At 46.2% G+C, this 22895-nt stretch overlaps 2 protein-coding genes and 1 long non-coding RNA gene across 5 annotated transcripts; 2 read left to right on the forward strand and 1 right to left on the reverse strand.

The window, feature by feature from the left end:
- Positions 1 to 710: 710 nt before the first annotated feature.
- Positions 711 to 6873, forward strand: LOC118206521. Its single transcript, XM_035379311.1, has 3 exons — positions 711 to 869; positions 1170 to 6761; positions 6868 to 6873. Exons 2-3 carry the CDS (start codon positions 1386 to 1388, stop codon positions 6871 to 6873), a joined length of 5382 nt encoding a protein of 1793 aa, XP_035235202.1. The 5' UTR covers positions 711 to 869; positions 1170 to 1385.
- A 34-nt stretch (positions 6874 to 6907) lies between these two features.
- On the forward strand, positions 6908 to 7690 carry LOC118206289. Its single transcript, XR_004761171.1, has 2 exons — positions 6908 to 7277; positions 7583 to 7690. It is a non-coding gene; the product is annotated as an uncharacterized LOC118206289 (long non-coding RNA).
- Positions 7691 to 12886: 5196 nt separating this feature from the next.
- On the reverse strand, positions 12887 to 22633 carry LOC118206287 (centriolin-like). Of its 3 annotated transcripts, none has more exons than XM_035378772.1 (9): positions 22448 to 22633; positions 21177 to 21440; positions 20882 to 21012; positions 20607 to 20737; positions 20082 to 20223; positions 18770 to 18956; positions 17434 to 17627; positions 16243 to 16281; positions 12887 to 13601 (listed from the first exon to the last, which is right to left on the reverse strand). In XM_035378772.1, the coding sequence occupies exons 2-9, from the start codon at positions 21403 to 21405 to the stop codon at positions 13515 to 13517; spliced, it is 1140 nt and encodes a 379-aa protein (XP_035234663.1). In that variant the 5' UTR covers positions 21406 to 21440; positions 22448 to 22633; the 3' UTR covers positions 12887 to 13514. The 3 variants fall into 3 exon arrangements, 2 of the variants coding, with proteins under 2 accessions (XP_035234663.1, XP_035234664.1); XR_004761170.1 differs by having other exon boundaries at positions 13501 to 13601; positions 16536 to 17627; XM_035378773.1 differs by lacking the exon at positions 16243 to 16281.
- Positions 22634 to 22895: the final 262 nt, after the last annotated feature.

Raw genomic sequence — 22895 nt, forward strand, 5'->3', positions numbered from 1 at the left:
ACGCTCATATCCAGAGCGACGTACAACAAAGTGTATAACCATAACCAGGAATAAGTGTGCCGAAAACCCTAGAGAGAAATACCGCTCCAAGTGCAGGGAACAACCGCACAGTTCAATTTGGACCCAGTAGGTAAAACTGATTAACGCTAACACAAACAAGAACAGCAACAACGCAGTCTATGAAAACATTCAAGCAATAGTTAAGACGAGTTAAGACTAAGTCACCTACGGAACAACTACCTAGTTACAACCCTAAATTTACAGTCAATGTAGAGATTAAATTGAGATTACGATTTCTCTCAGCACAATGACGGATTTAAAGACTAAACGAACTCACCCGATATTGTCTTCAAATGGACCGTGTTATTTATTTAGACACTGGCAGACTACAGCATAAATTGCGTCTTTTGTTTACATTCAATATTAGTAATTGCAGCGAGAAACTGCAGCTGTAGGTCGTTATGTTATGGTAGCAACGGAACGAAGCGGACTATATGTATTGGACTACCATCATTGTTTCATTATACCAGCGTGTTTTCGCGCGTTTGCACAGAAACTCAGAACCTATCAATAAAATGGTTTAGCTATTTCTCAGCATAATGACTGATTTAAAAATTAAACGAACTCACCCGACACTGTCATCCAATGCTTCCCGACGGTCAGACGGTCCCCTCACTGATATAAACTAGACCCTACGGCAATTGTGCAAAAGGCTCAGAGTATGGACAGTGAAGACCGAACCTGTTGCTAGGCAACGCCCTTTTGTTTACAGCTCGCGCTTGCCGCGGTTAAATTTTGTGCAAAGTTAATCAGTTTAACGGTCATTTTCTAGCGAGTTAAGTTTCCTTTGTGTGCGTCAATAAACGGCAGTAAGTACATCTTTCTCTATCGTATATTTAGTTTAGATTATTAGTTAATCCATTGTCTGATAGTAATTTGTATAGCAGAATGTTTAAGTTTTAGTAGCAGTATTCCTTAATATTTACCACATATTGGCGATTTATGCTAGGTACATTAGAGTGTCATTCCTCGCGACAATGCATCTACATATGGTAGAATATTCCGTTGTATTTAGTAAGCTACGTGATTAGCACCGTTTATTTCCTTTTAATGTACAGCCGATAATAAGTGTAGAAGTAGGCTAACTGTACTTCTTTTTCCTTATTTAGAACCACACATACACACATGCACACCCACCTGGTTTAAACCTAAGAGGAGAACAGAGATTGCCTGTGCCTGTGTATTTGCATTCCATTTATAATAAACCCCCAAAAGAATTTCCTGCCTCCGTGTCCTGACCAGACACCCCATATTGTTGACAAACTCCTAACCACCAAGAGCTTCCTTACAATTTATGGTCCTTCGAGCCGGATAGAGTCACCAATATGGCAGCCAGTAGTGAGGGAACCAGTCTCCCTGCTTCACCATCTATGCGTCCTGTGCGCGCAGTTCAGCGACCAAGATATTTGGAAGATTATTTAGTGCAGTATACAGACCAACGGAATGTAGAGCAGATACACAGGCACGAAGAGGAGGGAGAACAGCCTAGTCCTGCTAGGAGCACATCCTCCATGCCACCGGCGTGGAGTGCGCATGAAGCCATCGTGCAGCAAGCTATGGAGACAGCGCGGCAACAGAGTGAGACGGCCAAGAGGCAGACAAAGCTTTTGGAGTTTGTCCTGCAGCGCCATTCCCCTCGGTCCTCAGCTCAGTCATCAAGGAGGTCGTCACGGCATCAGACACCAGCTCGCCCACATCACCCAGAAAGAGTAGGTGAGCAGCATCCCCCTGCCAGTGCCCCTCACCATTCCCGAGCTGATGATCAATCAAGCGTAGCTGCAGAACTGGCTCATCAGCTAGAAGATTTAACTATCCACCACCAACAGTGGCCATTGCCTCCACCTCTCAGCCGAGACATTCATCCCCCTCAACACGTGCTTGATCCACGCCATAGCCTTCAGGCTATCAAGCAAGAGAACGAACATGACCCAGCTTCCCATCCTCAGACACAGTATCTGCCTCCACCCAGGCATCCGCCCGCGCATCATCTTGAGCATCAGTCAGCACATCAACCTCCTTATGTGCCCTACCCCTCCTACCCAGGGAACCCGGTCATGCCAACACCTTATCCCCCCATGATGTACGTGCAAGCAGCCCCCAATATAGAAGGCCCCACGTTTCCAGACTTCACAAAAGAAGATAGAGCCCAGTATGTGGAGCTTCGCCTTTCCCTCAGCACCCTCCTGCACCCCACGCAATCTGAGCATTACAAGTATGCCATCCTGCTGAAGCATGTGAAAGTACCTCAAGCCCATCGCCTTGTGCTAGCTCATGCAGAGTCTAGTACGCCCTACTCTGAAGCTCTGAAGGCACTAGATGAGCGTTACGGACGCCCATATCAGTTCGCATTGAAGGAGATAGAGGACATGGAACGCTTACCCCCCATCCGAGACGATAGGGCTTTTGACGAGTTCGCCACCAGAGTGCAGTCACTAGTCGGGATGCTGAAGTCGCTTAAAGGAGAAGGTCGTGAGGAACTCCACTGCGGCTCAAACGTGAAGCGCCTCCTCAGTAGACTCCCCAAGCACCAGCAAGAGAGGTTCCGTCGACAACAGTACAGGAAGAATCCTGATCAGTTGAAGCTGTCACTCATTGACTTCTCGGATTGGCTGAAAGCTGAAGTCAGATGCCTGGACATTGAGCCCTCCCTTCAAGCCCACAGCGAGAAGGACAAGAAAGACTCCAAGTACAAGTCCAAGGTGAAGGTCACTACGGTAATGCATGGGACAGACAGCTCCAAAAATCCACAGTCAGATGTAACCTCCAAAGCAGCTCCTCCCATCCAGACCCGAGGTAAGGCTAAGATATACTGTCCTTACTGCAACTCTGAACACTATCTCAGCCAATGCGAGAGCTTCGCTAAGCTAACCAAAGGGGAGATGGTGGACTGGATCAAAACCAAGAGAAGGTGCTGGAGATGCGGTCGTTCTCACCTAGCCTCCGTCTGTGACCTGAAGAAGCCGTGTCGACTTTGTAAGTCTAAACACCTCTCCATTCTGCACGAGGTCAACCAGAGAAGTGAGAACGAGCCCACCAACACAGCGGCCATCACATCGACAGCAGAGACTCACTACCTAGATCAGCCAAATGGATATAGCCGAGTGCTGCTGAAGATCGTCAGAGTCAACCTGTACTACCAGGACAGAGTGTTCAACACATATGCAGTGCTTGACGATGGTTCGGAGAGAACTATCCTGCTCTCATCTGCAGCACGCCGCCTGGGAATACGGGGTCAAGCAGAAGATCTGACTCTTCGTACCATCCGCCAGGATATCAAGACACTGCCAGGCTCACGTGTCTCCTTCACCATCACGTCTGTAACACAGCCCAGAAAGAGGTTCCGCATCCAAGGTGCTTTCACAGGTGACCACCTAGGCCTGTCTCAGTACACCTACCCGGTTTCCCAGCTCCAGAAGAAGTATCGTCACCTGACAGGCTTGCCGATTCCACCCATTGATGGAGCTCAACCAACCCTCCTGATCGGATCTGATCAAGCCAGTCTAATCGTTCCGATTGAGCCAGTGCACCTGGGCCCCCCTGGTGGCCCTGCAGCAGTCAAGACTAATCTCGGTTGGACACTCCAGGGTCCAGCTAAGTACCTTCAGCAACAGCTTCCGCCCGCACAGTGCTTGTTCACGGCAATTTCCTCTCCTTCTGCTGAGCTGTTTCGTCAAGTTGAACGACTGTGGCAGTTGGACACGCTGCCTTTCAAGAGTGAGAGGTTAGTGACCAGATCCAGACAGGACAAATACGCAGTGGACCTGTTAGAGACCGATACCACCCGTGTAGAGGTCGACGGAGTGCATCGTTATGCTACTCCCCTCCTGCGAGTCCAAACCATGCCTAAGCTGCAAGTTCCAAAGGAAGTTGTGATGAAAAACCTGCGGAACACAGAGAAGAGGTTAGCTCAAGACTCACAGCGTGCATCTACTTACCAGGAGGAGATCAAGAAACTAGAGGTCGCTGGGTATGCCACGAAGATTGACAACCATGAAGCTGACACATCCGAAGAATCGTGGTTCCTGCCACACCACATAGTCAGACATAATGGCAAAGACCGGATTGTGTTCAACTGCAGCTTCCAGATAGGCGGACAGAGTCTAAACAACTACCTACTCCCTGGCCCGACCTTAGGACCTTCACTCCTTGGAGTCCTCCTACGCTTCAGGGAACATCGAGTCGCGATGAGTGGAGACATCAAAGGGATGTTTCATCAGGTTCGCCTGTTGGACAAAGACAAGCCCTTGCTGAGGTTCCTTTGGAGGGACCTGAAGACCGACAAGCCACCCTCAGTATACCAGTGGGAAGTCCTGCCATTCGGAACTACGTGCAGCCCTTGTTGTGCGATCTTTGCTCTCCAGAAACATGTCACCGAGTCCAGCCAACCAGGAGAAGATGTACGTCACAGTGTGGAACAGTGCTTTTACGTCGATAACTGTCTGCAGAGTCTACCTACTGAAGACGAAGCAAAGAGCCTTGTGACAAAGCTGAGAGCCCTCCTAATCAGTGGTGGCTTTGAGATCCGCCAGTGGGCCAGTAACCAGCCAGAAGTGATCCGCCACTTGCCCAAGGAGGCTAAGTCTGACAGCAGCGAAAGGTTAGTTTCCCAGACCCATGGGGAAGCTCAAGAGATGACGCTAGGTCTCAGTTGGCACCCCCAGGAGGACACACTCCACTACAGGCACCGCCCAGTTGCTCCAAGCCAGACGACAATGCGAAATATCTACAAGATATTAGCAAGCCAGTATGACCCCCTAGGTTATATCCTGCCCTTCACCACAAGAGCCAAAGTTCTGGTCCAGAGACTGTGGGCCAATGACCGTGACTGGGACGACCCGCACTTACCCACTGATCTCCTGCAAGCCTGGAACACATGGGAAGAAGAGCTCCCTCAGCTCCTATCAGTCAGCCTCTCCCGGAGCTACTTCCCATCTGGCATTGATATAAGTGTCATCACCCTCGAGCTTCACGTATTTTGTGATGCATCAGAGTCCGCCTATGGGTCAGTCGCATACCTACGTGGTGAAGATCCTCAAGGCAATGTCCATGTGGCCTTCGTGCTAGCTCGCTCGCGAGTGGCACCAAAGAAACAGCAGTCGATGCCCCGTTTGGAACTTTGTGCTGCCCTGACTGGAGCTCAGCTCGCCCAGGTGATCCAGAGAGAGCTCACCCTTCAGTTGAGAGAGACGGTGCTGTGGTCTGACTCCACCACTGTGCTAACCTGGATACAGTCTGAGTCCTGCAGATATAAGGTGTTTGTGGGGACCCGTGTATCCGAGATCCAAGAACTGACCGACCACCGGTCATGGAGGTATGTGGACACGCAGAATAATCCCGCAGATACCATCACCAGAGGGATGACTCTGTCTGACCTCGCCAAGCCGAACCAGTTCAGTCATGGTCCAGCCTTCCTTCAGCAGCCACATGACAGCTGGCCAACCCCGCCGTCTTTCGAGGAGGTTCCAGACGAGACAGAGATGAAGAAGTCTTCGTTCTGTGGCCTCACATCGACTATCTCCGCTCCAGAGATCCCGCCTGTCGATGAATATTCCACCTTCGAAGACCTCCTTGAGGCGACTAGTAGGTCACTGCACGGAGTGGACTCCCAGCCAAGCACCCTCAGTGCTGATGACTACGCAGAAGCCGAACTCCGAATCCTACAGAGAGCGCAAAGTGATAGCTTTCCAGAAGAGATCAAGTGCCTACAGACAGGGAAAGCTGTTCCATCCGGCAGTCGGCTCATAACACTTGCCGCAGAGTACGACATCTCCAAGGGCCTCGTCCGTGTAGGCGGTAGGTTACGCCGTTCTTCCAGCCTGGAAGACGACGTTGTGCACCCCATCGTGCTAGAACCGAAACACCCTGTCACCAGGCTCATCATACGGCAGTATGATGACAAGCTGCTCCATTCCGGAGCTGAGAGAGTCTTTGCGGAACTCCGACGCAAGTTTTGGATCCTTCGGGGCCGCGAAGCCGTGCGTCGCCATCAGAGATCCTGCCCAGAGTGTCAGAAATGGAGAGCGAAGCCAATCATACCAAAGATGGCAGATTTGCCCCCCTGCCGTCTCCGCCTCATGAAGCCCCCATTCTATTCAACGGGAGTGGATTGCTTCGGACCATTCCAGATTAAGCGAGGTCGGGTTACGGAAAAGAGATGGGGAATTGTGTTTAAGTGCATGACAACGAGATGTGTCCACCTGGATGTGCTGCATAGCATGGACACTGACTCATTCCTCATGTCGCTCAGAAGGTTCGTGGCTCGACGAGGAACCCCCTTTGAGCTTCTCTCCGACCAGGGAACCAACTTCCGGGGAGGGGAGTCCGAGCTTCGAGTAAGTTTCCAGGTTATGAGTGAAGAGTTAAAGACCCAGCTGGCTAAGCGCCAGATCCGCTTCCAGTTCAACCCTCCAAATGCGCCACACTTCGGTGGGACTTGGGAGCGGGAAGTCAGGTCCATCAAGGCCGCACTATATGTGACCATGGGAGCACAGACGGTGACCGAAGAAGTTTTGCGGACGGTCCTCATTGAGGTAGAGGGAATTTTAAATTCCAAGCCGCTAGGTTATGTTTCGACGGACGTAGCCGACGTGGACCCAGTAACCCCCAACTACCTCCTCATGGGGCGGCCCGACTCCTCGCTCCCTCAAGTGGTTTATCCGGAGTCCGAGATCCTCAGTCGGAGGAGATGGCGGCACAGTCAAGTACTTGCGGACCAGTTCTGGACCCACTTCCTGCAGCATTACTTACCCTCCTTGCAGTCAAGGCAGAAATGGGTGAAAGAGACGAGAAATCTTACCATTGGCACAGTGGTGATGGTGATCGATCAGCGGTTACCTCTTGCACTGTGGCCCGTGGGAAGGGTCAAGAAGACTATCATGAGCGCAGACGGGAAGGTGAGAACTGCTGAGGTTCAAGTGGACGACAGGACCTACACAAGACCGGTGGCCAAACTCATTGAGCTACCAGCTATCCCAGAGGATACTCCGACAATGTCCCCAGCGGACACTGAGCCTTCAAGGAGCTGATTCGCACAGCGAATCAGGGGGCGGCTGTGCAAAAGGCTCAGAGTATGGACAGTGAAGACCGAACCTGTTGCTAGGCAACGCCCTTTTGTTTACAGCTCGCGCTTGCCGCGGTTAAATTTTGTGCAAAGTTAATCAGTTTAACGGTCATTTTCTAGCGAGTTAAGTTTCCTTTGTGTGCGTCAATAAACGGCAGTAAGTACATCTTTCTCTATCGTCAAGGATATTTAGTTTAGATTATTAGTTAATCCATTGTCTGATAGTAATTTGTATAGCAGAATGTTTAAGTTTTAGTAGCAGTATTCCTTAATATTTACCACATATTGGCGATTTATGCTAGGTACATTAGAGTGTCATTCCTCGCGACAATGCATCTACATATGGTAGAATATTCCGTTGTATTTAGTAAGCTACGTGATTAGCACCGTTTATTTCCTTTTAATGTACAGCCGATAATAAGTGTAGAAGTAGGCTAACTGTACTTCTTTTTCCTTATTTAGAACCACACATACACACATGCACACCCACCTGGTTTAAACCTAAGAGGAGAACAGAGATTGCCTGTGCCTGTGTATTTGCATTCCATTTATAATAAACCCCCAAAAGAATTTCCTGCCTCCGTGTCCTGACCAGACACCCCATATTGTTGACAAACTCCTAACCACCAAGAGCTTCCTTACAGCAATAGTTAAGACGAGTTAAGTCACCTACGAAACAACTACCTAGTTACAACCCTAAGCTTACAGTCGATTTAGAGATTAAATTGAGGATACGATTTACAGCATAAATTGCGTCTTTTGTTTATATTCAATATTAGTAATTGCAGCGAGAAACTGCAGCTGTAGGTCGTTATGTTATGGTAGCAACGGAACGAAGCGGACTATATATGTATTAGGCTACCGTCATTGTTTCATTATACCAGCGTGTTTTCGCGCGTTTGCACAGAAACTCAGAACCTATCAATAAAATGGTTTAGCTATTTCTCAGCATTATGACAGATTTAAAGACTTAACGAACTCACCCGATACTGTCTTCAAATGGATCCATGCCAAAGAAAAGTAATTATTCATCCTCTCAGAAAGCTTTTACTAAGAAACTTTGGGTAACCTATCCTAGCATGCACGCTAGGTGGCAGTGTCAGACCGTCTCCTCACTGCTAAAAACTAGACCTACGGTGTCGGATTACTTGCGTCACCATGGTTGTCGCTTGCCGTAAAGAAGTTTACTCGATGTCGTAACCGTTTAGATTTGGAGCTCCAGCTTTTCCGCACCCCACCTAATGAAAAAGTCCAAATGGTGTGCAAACCATATGACGGACATAGGTGCTCCCAAAAGGAAAGTTGTAGAGCACATTCAGATGCACCAGTCGATGAAGTATTGTGTTGATCTGACTTACGGTGTGGGAGTTATGACCTTTTAAAATATGATCCTTTGTTATAGCGCCACCATCTGGCCGACATAGGTGATTTTTAGTGCCTGAGTAGTGGGGGGCCATAGGAACCCACCTACCAAATTTGGTTGGTCTACAACTTATGGTTGCTGAGCCTCAGACATTTTAGCGGAGAAAACTGCCACGCCCCAACTAAAAAGTCTAAATGGCGGGCAAACAATATGGTGGACATAGGTGGGGCCAATGGCAAAGTTGTAGAGCACGTTGAGATGCATAGGTCGATGAAGTTTTGTGTTGATCTAACTCATGGTGTGGGAGTTATGGGGTTTTACGCGTTACCCTTTGTTATAGCGCCACCATCTGGCTGACATACGTGATTTTTAGTGCCTGAGTAGTGGGGGGCCATAGGAACCCACCTGCCAAATTTGGTTGCTCCAGGACTTATGGTTGCTGAGCCTCAGACACTTTTAGCGGAAAAAAATAAGAATAATAATCCTAACAGATACAATAGGGTTCCACCAGCTTCGCTGCTTGGACCCCTAATAAGTGAGCAGAATGATCTGAACCAGAGCCACCACCTCCCTCGCCTCCTCCTTGGAGCATTACAAGATTACAACGATGTGAGGCTCTTCGGGGACTGATATGGAAACCATGGAGACGTTGGTTTTTCTATAATCTCTTAGATAAAGTAAATTTTGGGAAACCACAGTCTGAATTTCCCGTAAAAATCACATTCAGTTAGTGACAAAGGTCACTTTACACAGAAGCAGATTACGCTACTGTCACAACATTGACTCTTTTGGCATTGGGAAATCCTTAATCATTAATCATTTTGGCATTTTGGGAAATGTACTGTTCATGTTCTTTTGTTCATTCAATGTGAAATAAAGGTAGGTGAAATTAGACTGTTCTGGGGTTATTCTTTGTTCTGTACTGCTGGGTCTGAACTGAAAACAGGGCTGTAAATCAGACCTGGGACAAATACGTATTTGTTTCGGATTCAAATTGTCATGGTTCTGTGTTCCTGTCTGTGTTTCCCTTGTTGGGCCGCCAGATGGCGGCACTTCTGTTTTGTGTCCTGCTTGTACCCTGTGTAATTGTATGATTGTCTTCAATTGTTCAATTATTGGTTCCTGGTTGTCTCATTTTCCCTTCCCTCTCTGTGGCCTGATTGTTCATGGTGCCCTCCTGTGTCTCGTCAGTGTCTGTCTATTTAAGTTCCCGTCTCCTGGACTCAGGTGCTGGATCCTTGGTTGTTTGGTCATGTTTCTGGTCATGTTTAAGTAGCTCCCTGCATGTTCTGTTTTCCACGCGCTTTTGGATTTTTGGATTTTCTTTGGTTCCCGTGTCTTTGAAGTTTTTCCCTGGTGTTTTGAAGAGTTGCCCTGCGAGGCTTTTTGTTCCCTTTTTGTCCTGTGTTAAGTAAAGTCTTTTGTTCATCCCATTTTGGAGTTTTGAGTTTTTTCCCCTCCCCCTCTGCGTTTGGGTCCTAACCCCCCACGCACGCACCCTGACACAAATACTTTTCTGTGCTCTATTGATTTTGCCAGAAGGCGAGGTTTGCACTTTTTGAGAGTATTTCATTGGTTCCAATACACCAGACAAGATCAGTAAAGAGTAGAAATGTATGTGAATTTGACCCAGATCTGCTGTAAGTTGCTGTCAATATGGTATTAGAAATATGATTAGCTTGCTCAGCTGAGCTGAAGACCTCAGTCATCAGCTGCAGTGGGCAATCATGTGCTTTCTGTGTAAGCTAAATGCAAGTAAAGTAAATAGAATTGTGGTTGATTTGATCACATTGTCTTTAACGACACTACATTGTTGACATTCCCTTAGGACCCTACATTTTGATCAAATGCACCTCAAACATATACACTACCGGTCAAAAGTTTTAGAACACCTCCATTTTTCCAGTTTTATTGAAATTTAAGCAGTTAAAGTCCAGTGAATGACCTGAAATGGTACAAAGGTAGGTGGTAAACTGCCACAGGTTTTTAAAAAAAGTTTAGGTTATCAGAAACTGAAAAATAATGTAAATATCAGAGTTATAAAAAAGGCCTTTTTCAGGGAACAATAATGGGTTAACAACATACAGCTTTTCTGCAGCAATAGAAGTAAATTAAGCCTTGAAAGTTGATGCAAACAATTCCTACAGGTATCCCAACTTTTGTTGATTACTTACAAACCCTCTGGCTGTATAAAACCAGTGTTGGAACAGACTGTATTACTACACCCTCCATAGCATTATTTGGATAATATTGCACTGCAGGAAGTAGTATATTGATATCATAATGGCGAGAAAAAGGCAATTGACAAAGAAAGACAGACAGACCATTATAACCCTTAAAAATGTAGGTCATTCCTTAAGAGAAATTGCAAACCAAGCCACGGTGTCAGTGAGTACAGGTTCCTACACCATCAAAAAGCACTTGGAAACTAGAGGAAACTCTGACAGGAAGAGGTCCGGCCGACCCAAAGCCACAACAGAATCAGAAGACAAGTTTCTGAGAGTCAACAGCTTTCATGATAGGTGGTTCACAGGACAACAGCTTCAAGCACAGCTTAACGGTGGTCGAAGTAAGCAAGACTCAGTTTCAGCTGTGAAAAGAAGACTTCAAGCTGCAGGTTTGACAGGTCGAGTGGCAGTACGAAAGCCATTGCTAAAATGGCTAAATAAGAAAAAGAGGCTTGCCTGGGCCATGAAGCACCGGCAGTGGACTACTGAAGACCGGAAGTAGGCCTTATGGACCGATAAATCAAAATTTGAAATCTTCGTTTCATCATCACGCAGGGTTTTTGTATGCCATCAGGTAGGTGAAAGGACGGTTCCTCAATGTGTGACACCAACTGTCAAACATGGATTAGGAAGCGTGATGGTCTGGGGCACTTTTGCTGGATCCAGAGTTGGTGGTTGGCACCCTGAACCAAATGGGCTACCATAGCATTTGTTTTGCAGTGCCATGCAATACCCTCTAGTCAATGCCTAGTTGGTCTGGGGTTCATCCTACAGCAAGATAATGACCCAGAACATACCTCCAGGCTATGTCAGAACTACCTTAAAAGAAAAGACCAAGACGGTAGGCTTCAAATAATGGAATAGCCAGCATAGTCTCTGGACTTAAACCCCATCAAGCTGGTTTGGATTGAACTGGACAGAAGGGTGAAAGCAAAGCAACCTACAAGTGCAACACATTTGTGGGAACTTCTGCAACAGTGTTGGGAAGATCTTTCTGAACAATATTTGATTTCCATTGCAGAATGAATGCCACGAGTGTGTTCAGAAGTTATATCTGCAAAGGTGGCTACTTTGATGAGTAAAAAAATTTGAATAAATTGTGTTGAACAGAATTGTTTATTTGTTCTATGCTTTAATTTCAGAGTACATTGAGACAACTGTGTAAATTTCAATAAAAACTGGAAAAAATGGATTTGTTCTAAAATGTTTGACTGGTAGTGTATATATGTTTGAAGCGCATTTTATCAGACTGCCAAAAGGTTATGCTCTACTATATGAAGGGATTACCGCTCTGCATATTTCATGCAACTTTTGAAATCTTGGGGTATACACGCAAAGTGTTATATCAAAGTGTCACATACACGGTATTACAGGCTATGCAGCAGGAACCAGGAAAGGAAAGCAAGCACCTTCTCAGAATAGAGACAGAGGTAGTGCTTACTGACAGAGAATGGTATTTGTGATGTAACCATTGTTGACATTCCCTTAGGACCCTTAAAAAATTGTGGAACAAGGCAGGGGTATCCCTTGTCCTCCCTATTGTTGCATGCAATCAGATCCCTTGCAATCCCTCTATGTCGATATCAAAAATGTTGCAATAATATACATACATTGCACATTCTCACTTCATTCAAATTGTCTTATTTTGTAAAGGGGTTCTAGCACATAATACCAATTGTGTTCAGTATTCAGAGTGCTGAACATTTTAACAAAGGCATTGGACCACTGGAACCACTGAATTGACAAAATTAACTAATTTAATTAATATTTACTTTCCCATCAACTAATAAAACAGAAGATTCTGTGGGAGCAGGACCTCAGCACACAACTATACAGATACTGGGATACAATTCTTGTAGATATACATTCATTCTATCATTCTCGAGAATGTACATTCTTCATTTCTGCAATAAGCATGGGCTGTATACAATAAGAGATTTTCCACTCTACAGTCTGTACATTACCAGGGAATAATTTTCTACATTACAACCAATATTAAATGCCAGGAATATGGTGTATATGTTTTGACCATGCCAAACAAATGCTATTTGGGGCAACATTAGACCTTCAGTAATATTACAATATGGGTGTAAACCCAATCTGTATTATTTTCTGCTTCGGAATGGACATGAGGTTTCCGTTTGGTGGATGGAAATCCTCATTGTGCATTTGTCATTTTATTAAGAAGAAATGGCTGCCTTTCTAAAAACTTATTTTGACAATTGTTGAATGTATTTTCAGTTGGGAAGAGGGTTTTATTCACTTGCTGGGGATGTGGTGTGAATATCATTAGGAAAGTGACAGCTAGCTAAATGAGAACCTAACAAAAATGGGCTTAAAATGTGGGTAGCTACTGTTGTAGCATTATTACTGCAGTAACATTTCCAGTTGTGTTAGGGTAGGTTCGTGGTCATTTGCGATGCAATGGGTATGAATGTCTGTAGGAATTAATGTATATACTGTAGCTTACAAATGGCACTATTTCCTGCAATATCTGCAGTGTGCTAGAGTTCATTTAGCATGTTTTGTACAACTTGTCTTTATTTTTTCCACACATGCAATTTTGAAGCTTAAAGGCTCCATTCCTCATAAACGTAGTTTAACAGGGCAATAGGGCACATAGGTGAAGAGATAAATCAACAAGTATATATTTTTAAAGTATGTTTTCCCATGAAGTCAATGAGAAGTTTCTTACGTATAGTTGTTAAATTGGCCAGAACTACACACCACTTTGGGAATTCGGCTCGCTGCGTTTGCGTGAAACGCGCAGGTGAAAGGTCATGACCTTGCCATCATTCTGAGGTCAACAATACTTGTGGAAGGCCAGCTCCTGCTCCAGCTCATACTGCTTCTGACAGGCTCGGGTCAGCTCCATCATCTTCTGCTTCAGCTGTCCAAAGAGGAGAGGCTTCAGTGACCGCCCTCACTCACACAACAGCACTCAGCTTCAGAGCGCCCTCACTCACACAACAGCACTCAGCTTCAGAGCGCCCTCACTCACGCCACAGCACTCAGCTTCAGAGCGCCCTCACTCACACAACAGCACTCAGCTTCAGAGCGCCCTCACTCACGCCACAGCACTCAGCTTCAGAGCGCCCTCACTCACACAACAGCACTCAGCTTCAGAGCGCCCTCACTCACGCCACAGCACTCAGCTTCAGAGCGCCCTCACTCACACAACAGCACTCAGCTTCAGAGCGCCCTCACTCACGCCACAGTGTTCAGCTTCAGAGCGCCCTCACTCACGCCACAGTACTCAGCTTCAGAGCGCCCTCACTCACACAACAGCACTCAGCTTCAGAGCGCCCTCACTCACACAACAGCACTCAGCTTCAGAGCGCCCTCGCTCACACAACAGCACTCAGCTTCAGAGCACCATCATTTATGCCACAGCACTCAGCTTCAGAGCGCCCTCACTCAGACAACAGCACTCAGCTTCAGAGTGCCCTCGCTCACACAACAGCACTCAGCTTCAGAGCGCCCTCGCTCACACAACAGCACTCAGCTTCAGAGCACCATCACTCACGCCACAGCACTCAGCTTCAGAGTGCCCTCACTCAGACAACAGCACTCAGCTTCAGAGTGCCCTCGCTCACACAACAGCACACAGCTTCAGAGTGCCCTCACTCACACAACAGCACTCAGCTTCAGTGCCTTCGCTCACACAACAGCACTCAGCTTCAGAGTGCCCTCACTCACACAACAGCACTCAGCTTCAGTGCCCTCACACACACCACAGCACTCAGCTTCAGAGTGCCCTCACTCACACAACAGCTCTCAGCTTCAGAGCGCCCTCGCTCACACAACAGCACTCAGCTTCAGAGCACCATCACTCACGCCACAGCACTCAGCTTCAGAGCGCCCTCACTCAGACAACAGCACTCAGCTTCAGAGTGCCCTCGCTCACACAACAGCACACAGCTTCAGAGTGCCCTCACTCACACAACAGCACTCAGCTTCAGTGCCTTCGCTCAAACAACAGCACTCAGCTTCAGAGTGCCCTCACTCACACAACAACACTCAGCTTCAGTGCCTTCGCTCAAACAACAGCACTCAGCTTCAGAGTGCCCTCACTCACACCACAGCACTCAGCTTCAGAGTGCCCTCACTCACACAACAGCACTCAGCTTCAGTGCCCTCACTCACACAACAGCACTCATCTTCAGAGTGCCCTCACTCACACAACAGCACTCAGCTTCAGAGTGCCCTCACTCACACAACAACACTCAGCTTCAGAGAGCCCTCGCTCACACAACAGCACTCAGCTTCAGAGAGCCCTCGCACACAAAACAGCACTCAGCTTCAGAGCGCCCTCACTCACACAACAGCACTCAGCTTCAGAGCGCCCTCACTCACACAACAGCACTCAGCTTCAGAGTGCCCTCACTCACACAACAGCACTCAGCTTCAAAGCGCCCTCGCACACACAACAGCACTCAGCTTCAGAGCGCCCTCACTCACACAACAGCACTCAGCTTCAGTGAGAGCCCTCGCTCACACAACAGCACACAGCTTCAGTGAGAGCCCTCGCTCACACAACAGCACACAGCTTCAGAGTGCCCTCGCTCACACAACAGCACTCAGCTTCAGAGAGCCCTCGCTCACACAACAACACTCAGCTTCAAAGCGCCCTCACTCATGTCACAGCACTCAGCTTCAGAGACCCCTCGCTCACACAACAACACTCAGCTTCAAAGCGCCCTCGCACACAAAACAGCACTCAGCTTCAGAGTGCCCTCACTCACACAACAGCACACAGCTTCAGAGAGCCCTCGCTCACACAACAGCACTCAGCTTCAGTGAGAGCCCTTGGTCACACAACAGCACTCAGCTTCAGTGAGAGCCCTTGGTCACACAACAACACTGTTTCAGAGAGCTTCCTCACATATGTTACTAAGCTTCAGAGAGGGCACTTAGCCACACGATCACACTCATGCAACTGCCCTCACTAATGCACATCCATGCTCCGCTTCAGAGACTTCCCTCACTCACATAACTGAACAGAGCTTCAGAGACTGCTGAAGCAGACAACACACAAACACTTGACCTCAGAGCTTCAGAGGGAGCACCACAGCACACAGGACATCACAGCAGTCTCTACTCTGAACTGGTAGGAGCGTGTTTCATATACTGTATGCACCAAATACGCAGTTGGAATGAGACTTACTCTCCCTTCTGTGATACAGCATATACCAACTAAAGGCAGCCCTTACTGCTTAGGTAGTCTCCCTTTTGAATGCTTGGCTCCTGATGTTGAATTCCTTATATATGTACGTATATGGATGCCAGATAAAGAAAATCATCTGTCTTGTTTATTGGAACATCTCAGCATGCTAACAATTTTATCGGAGGAAACCACAAAAAAAGGCAGACATGCAAGGGAGAGCATGCTCACACACAAACAGGGGTCCATACCATCAGACAGCCATTTTAATGGAACACCTGAAAGCAGAGGAGGGTTACGTGTATTTAACAGGGACGCAAACACCACAGGGACACGGGTTTAAGACCCACTGGTTTCTGTGGGATACCTTCCAGACGGCATCCAGAACAGGATCAGGACGCGCGGGCTGAGACCACAGTGCGGGAGCAGAAGAGAAGAGACCGGAGAGAAAATGAGAAATAAAAGACTTGCATGCAAAGAATTCAGATGAAATGGGATAAATCAGAAAAAATGGAAGAAAGATGGACAGCAAAGCTTTACTTCCAACCACAACCCTGCTTTCACAAACATTGCCAACACTGGCAAAAAAATTTCAGAGATATGCATGCATGATGAGCGATATCATATTACTAGCAATGTTACTGTGGAACTCAATACTACCTGCAGCAGGGAGGACAGAGCTGCTGTATAAGGAATTACTAGTGAGCAGGAAAGCAACTACAGGGAAAGGAGAGTAAAGAATAGGAGTAATGGAGAGGAGACCATAGAGGAAGGGTTGGGAAAGGACAGATAAAGGAAAGAGGGGGGGATTGGGAGAGAAAAGTCATAAGAGGAAGTACGATGTCCTGGTTAGAGGTCACAGAATAGGGTTCTGATTTACTCTAAATCACATTATGTCACAAATGGCCATGGATGCCACAAAGAGTAAAAGTCCCATATTCACATTCCTGGACTTTCAGATTGACTAATGATCTAATGTTATGTAATCTGCTAGATGAAAAATGATTCATTATAATGAGATTACATTTGAATTGAATAAATTATAGTCTGACAGGCCAAATAGGTGGGGACCGAATAACTGCAAGCGTAGATGTCTGGTCACTGAAACTAGACCTTTTGTGGAAAATGAAATGAGTTCAAAGACAAAAGAAATTCCAAGGATCCAGCTCAGCACCATGCTGATAAGTTCAAGAAAAAAAAAAACATTTTAGACAACCATAATTGACCATGACAGTAACTGCAACAAAGACAAGCATACACGAGGTCCCTCGGGAACAAGTAGGAGAATCTGATTTACAGTGTACCGTTAAGAAAAATATTGTCTATAATGAAACACAACCACATTAAAATCCTCTGTATGTTCTTTGTCATGACAAATGAGACATGCAAGGACATTCGCACCATGTAAGCAGATGTAAGTGTATTTGTGAATGCGAAGGGGTGCGTGTTTAATGTGTGAGCATGCATTCGTACGCAGACTGAGTTGCCCCCTAACCAGTTAGCCACACATGTATGTGTATACGTCTGAATTCAAGTCTGAATTGACTATCTGCCCCACCAGCTGGTTCTTGGTCTCCAGCTCTCTCTCCAGCTCAGCCTGGCATTGCTTCTGTTCCTGGCACTGGAGCTTCAGGCTTTGGTTGAGCGCCCCCTGCTGCTCCAGCTCCTGCAGTGCGATGGACTGCTCCTCCCGTAGGCTCTCCACCTCTCCTCGCCGTGCCTCCAGGTCCTGCTCCAGCCGCTCCACCTCCTCTGTAGACACCACATGAAGGGGTTGAATGTCTGACCAAAGCATGCATCCGCGACTTCAAACTCGAGTATGTATGCGTGGGTCTGTGTGCATGCATGTGTGTGTTGTGCAAGCTGTGCCCATGTGTAAGCGCTGTGTGTGTTAGAGCTTTACCCATGTGTAAGTGCTGTGTGTGTTAGAGCTGTGCCCGTATGTAAGTGCTGTGTGTGTTAGAGCTGTGCCCATATGTAAGTGTTGTGTGTGTTAGAGCTGTACCCATATGTAAGTGTTGTGTGTGTTAGAGCTGTACCCATATGTAAGTGCTGTGCGTGTTAGAGCTTTACCCATGTGTAAGTGCTGTGTGTGTTAGAGCTGTACCCATGTGTAAGTGCTGTGTGCATTAGAGCTGTACCTATGTGTAAGTGCTGTGTGTGTTGGAGCTGTACCCATGTGTAAGTGCTGTGTGTGTTGGAGCTGTACCCATATGTAAGTGCTGTGTGTGTTAGAGCTATACCCATGTGTAAGTGCTGTGTGTGTTAGAGCTATACCCATATGTAAGTGCTGTGTGTGTTAGAGCTATACCCATGTGTAAGTGCTGTGTGTGTTGGAGCTGTACCCATGTGTAAGTGCTGTGCGTGTTAGAGCTGTACCCATGTGTAAGTGCTGTGCGTGTTACAGCTGTGCCCATGTGTAAGTGCTGTGTGTGTTAGAGCTGTACCCATGTGTAAGTGCTGTGCGTGTTACAGCTGTGCCCATGTGTAAGTGCTGTGTGTGTTAGAGTTTTGCCCATGTGTAAGTGCTGTGTGTGTTAGAGCTGTACCCATGTGTAAGTGCTGTGTGTGTTAGAGCTGTACCCATATGTAAGTGCTGTGCGTGTTAGAGCTTTATCCATGTGTAAGTGCTGTTCGTGTTAGAGCTGTACCCATGTGTAAGTGCTGTGCGTGTTAGAGCTGTACCCATGTGTAAGTGCTGTGCGTGTTACAGCTGTGCCCATGTGTAAGTGCTGTGTGTGTTAGAGTTTTGCCCATGTGTAAGTGCTGTGTGTTAAAGCTGTACCCATGACTAAGTTCTTTGTATGCACAGAGTGTGTTAGAGGAGTTTAAGTGTAAACTCGGTGTGTTACAGGTGCATCCATGCGCAAGCCCAGCGTGTGACAGAGCCGCACCCATATGGAAGCGCTGGTAGGCCAGCTCCCGCTCCTGCTGGGTGATGACCTGCCCATCTAGCCTCTCGAGCGTCCTCAGATGAAAGACCAGGAAGAGGCGGTAGTGGGGAAGGTTGAACACCGGGTTCTCCATCAGCAGTAACTCCGTCAGGTTCTTCAGTGGCTTCAGCTTCAACAGCTCGTGTAGCTGTAGGACCAGAAGAGAGGGCGCTAATGGATCAGTAATGTCTGAACAGAAGAGCTCATCCACAGAGGTTTATCCTCATTTCTTTTGAAATTTACAGGCAGGGAATCCAATGACAATTCGAAGCCTAGTTATAACTGAGAATATGGCAACTTCATCATTAATTCAGGAGAGCACAGATAACATGAATGTCCTCTGAAGTGAATGCTGCCAGCCAACCAACAAATTAAACCTGTGCCTCGGTTTTTGTGGATTTGTTATTTGCAATTTTGACGATTCACGTCTATTGTACACCACTAAGAAATACAGCTAATATGATTCCGAAAACTTCAAAAAGTGTCACATTTGTTTGTCTATCCCGTGTCTGACAGCTTGTTTCTCTAGGGAAACAAAACCTTTTTCAGAACTGCCAAAAAGGTTTTGCCATTTCTGTTTTGAGGGTGAGGGATTGTTCCGTTATTTTTCCCGGTGTATGACACCTGATTGTGTTATGTGTTATTCCAAAGTCTGTAAAGTTTGCTGTTCATACTATAAATAAAAAGTGAAAGGGGCGCTCAAGCAAGACAAAAAATTCTGTCTCACAGGCTGTCTTGCAGCCTTTGTTCCTGTAGCTGTGCGTTTTATATTTTATCACACAAGTTGTGTTTTAGAACAGCTTCATGGGTATATATTCTTTCAGATTACTTCCTGGTGCTTGGTTGATTGTTTCCACAATGAAAAGATGAAGACATTAATATCAGATGAAGATCTGATGCTGAGGCAAACATCTTGGAAGGGCAGACCTAGTATGTAAGTAAGTTGCCACCAAATGGTGTAATTGACCTTTCTGTCACCACGAGTACAAGTAAACGCTCAAGCTCAGTGCTAACAATATAATCCACAACAACTATTTCATGTACAACACAAAATAAAAAACACGAATAAAAGTACAAAGTTTTATCAATAAAATAATCTAGCTAGCTACCAAAGCTAGTGAGCAATGCAATTGTGCCACTCTTTTCAGTCCTTGCAATGTTATCTAGGCCAAATTTTGATTTGGAATCTTTTCTGAATGTGTCCCTACAAATTAGGAGGAATGGGTACATGGGTAAATAGAAGAATGTCAGTCAAACATGAAATAGAGCTCACCGAGCAGATGTTGTTACCCTGCAGGTTAAGCGTGTTCAGGGATCGCAGTCTCTTAGCCAGCCACAGAGGAAGGTGCTCGATGTTGTTTCCAGCGAGATTCAAGAGCTGAAGGCTTCCCATGTGCTCCAGGCCCTCAATTTTTCTGCAGGGGTGAAATGAAGAACAGCTTTTACACCTCAGTTTCACTGCAGGTGCCAAGACAACAATGGCTTTTCCATACGGTGATTCATGTTAGATGACCCAAACGTTAACACTTTACAAAAATTACATTTCTACAAATGAACATCGCTACTTATGGGTGCCGGGTTGTTACCAGGTCTGGTTGTGAAACAAATGGCTTTTACCGAACAGTGTTGTTGGACAGGTGAGAAGTTAGTGGACTTATTTGCAGGAGTGGGGAGTTATCAGATTGTGCAGTAGGAGGAGATTTGTCTTATTCTGTAGTGGGATAGGTGGGGTACTACAGGTTTCTCTACAGGGACAGGGGAGATATCACTCCCGATTGTGGGACGGGTGGGGCGTTACCGGATTCTGTTGTGGGACAGGTGGAGTTCTCGAAGTCTGTGAAGCTTTTCCAGCTTCTCGATTTTCTCGATGAGGTTGTGATTGAGGTTGAGGACCTGCAACCGTTCACACTTCTCCAGGTTCTCGATAAACTGCAACAAAAAAACATGAACAGAACCCAAAATGTGCCACTTCAGCTGATCTCCAGGTCAGAGAGCACTGAGGATTAAAAGCTCTTCATTGTGTCAGAGTGGAAACAGACATAAGCTACAGTTCTGGTTTGCTGAAGTTCTCACCTTGAATTTCTTGCTGCCACTCTTTGCCAGTGACAAGTTGAGGGACCGTACAAAGGCCAGGCTGTCCTGCTTGGACACCCTCTTAATCAGGTCCTCCGTGATGTAGCGAACACCTGGACTTCTCCTTTCATCTGAAAATGAACAAAGGACGAATATAATTATGAGCTAAATGGCTCAGTTTCTTTCAAATTGTGTCACATCCAAAGCATTCCGTTTCATCAGACTTTAACAGCAGTGTGTAGAGTCCTGTGAGTCCCGTTAGTGAGTGGGCTGGATTGTGAGAGCGTCTCTGTACCATTTTCGCTGCGGGGTTCTCCGTCTGCACCATCTTGGCTTTCCTCCTCCGTCATACTCAGCTGAAGACTGCTCCCCAAGCCGGGCCGAGAGGCTGCGGAACGCAGGCCATGGGAGGGGGATGGAGTCCTGCTACGGGGGTTGGAGAGCGATGAACCAGGGCCCAGCATGCTAGGGTCTGATCGTGTTCCTCCCCAGGGCGTCACTCTCGGTGATGCAGCCTTCTTCATCTATGAAGCTGCAAACACTCTAAGTCCTATGGCTTCTAATAATTTGCCATGGACGAAAATGAAATAATAATGAATTTTGATATTTCCAAGGTGTTTGTGTGTGTGTAGCCCATATAAAAAGGGCTGTAATTCCTCAAAGTGTCCTCAAATTAAAACTGACAGTCTGCACTTTAACCTCACATTCATTATTTTATTTAAAATCCAATATGCTCGAGTACAGAGCCAAAACAACAAACATTGTGTTACTGTCACTTCTGCATGTAACTGTATATAGCTATATTATACATCCTATATATGGACCCCAGAACTTGGGGAAGCATAGACTGTTATCAGGTAGCTGGCTAACGTTAGCGATAAAAAAACAACAAAAAAAAAACAACTTCTGCATGGAATTACCTCTGTAACCTAACCTGAAGGTAGCCAAGTCAGACTTGATTGCTGCTCTGCCAGTGTAAGCTAGCTAACTTTAGGTTAGCTATCAATATATTTATTCAGCTACAACAAAATGATGATAATGTTAGTTAAATACCTCACCATATTTAAAATAACCTGCATTGTCAAAACACAGGGCTCGCATACAAGTTAGCTAGCTTCAGCTTGGCTATAAATACCTCGTCAAGTCGGCTAGATAGCTAACATAAAGCATACTAAATTATCGACAAATGTTAATGTTCACTGAAGATGGCCAAGCAGCGAGGGTCAAGCTAAACTTTACAGAACCTAATTGTGAGTGAGTGCACTTTTCGTCAGCATTACATTTAACCGTTACTTAGTTATTAATAACATATAGGTTAATCTGTACTAACTATGACAGGTGGTCCAGCGACTGTAACGTGCTTGATCTTACGTGCAAATTATTTAGGTGACTAGCTCATGCATAGCTAGTTAGATTGTTCATTACATTCGCTGATTGGATTCGATTAGCTCGGCAACTAAGCCACCACCCTTTCCAGATCTTTTAGCAAAATAAACTAACCGTACAAGACAGTTTAACAAAATGAAGCGGTGTACTTAGTGATGGAGACTGATATTTGATACTTACAGATCGGTCGTTAAGGACTAAACGACCCTCAGAGGGTGTAAGGGAATTTGATTAACAGAGTTTCCATAGCAACCCTACAGCTAGCTGCTCATTCAAGAAGTCGTCCCAGACTCGATGTTTTAAAAAATCTGGCGGCACTTTAGGAAGTGTGCTATATTACCTGATGCATGCCATCTGGCATCATTGCGATATGTTTTGTAAACGAAGGGATGTAGGATCAAATAAAAAACGGGAAGTTGCAAATGACAACACTGCAAGATCATGTTTGCTTCCGTTCTTGGGGGGTCCACTGTTAATCACGTGACTTACGCCAGCGTATCAATGCTCACTGTCTTGCCTTTCGAAAACTGAAATTCCCGCCCACAGTGTTAAATCGGCGGCAGACCGACTGCCTCCTAGCTAATATTAATGTGATAAAAGATAAATACCGGCACATTTCTCTGGTCTA

Source organism: Anguilla anguilla, chromosome 10 (assembly GCF_013347855.1).
Source record: "Anguilla anguilla isolate fAngAng1 chromosome 10, fAngAng1.pri, whole genome shotgun sequence".
Taxonomy (NCBI): domain Eukaryota; kingdom Metazoa; phylum Chordata; class Actinopteri; order Anguilliformes; family Anguillidae; genus Anguilla; species Anguilla anguilla.

Bases quoted from the DNA above. Each gene is read 5' to 3' on its own strand.
- LOC118206521 (XM_035379311.1), top strand. From the start codon at position 1,386: ATGGCAGCCAGTAGTGAGGGAACCAGTCTCCCTGCTTCACCATCTATG.
- LOC118206287 (XM_035378772.1), bottom strand. From the start codon at position 21,405: ATGAAGAAGGCTGCATCACCGAGAGTGACGCCCTGGGGAGGAACACGA. The intron at 20,224-20,606 runs GTAACGCCCCAC...TCACCCCTGCAG, and splicing joins CTGTCCCACAACAGAATCCG to AAAAATTGAGGGCCTGGAGC. The intron at 13,602-16,242 runs GTATCCCACAGA...CTCTTTGGACAG, and splicing joins TTCTGGATGCCGTCTGGAAG to CTGAAGCAGAAGATGATGGA.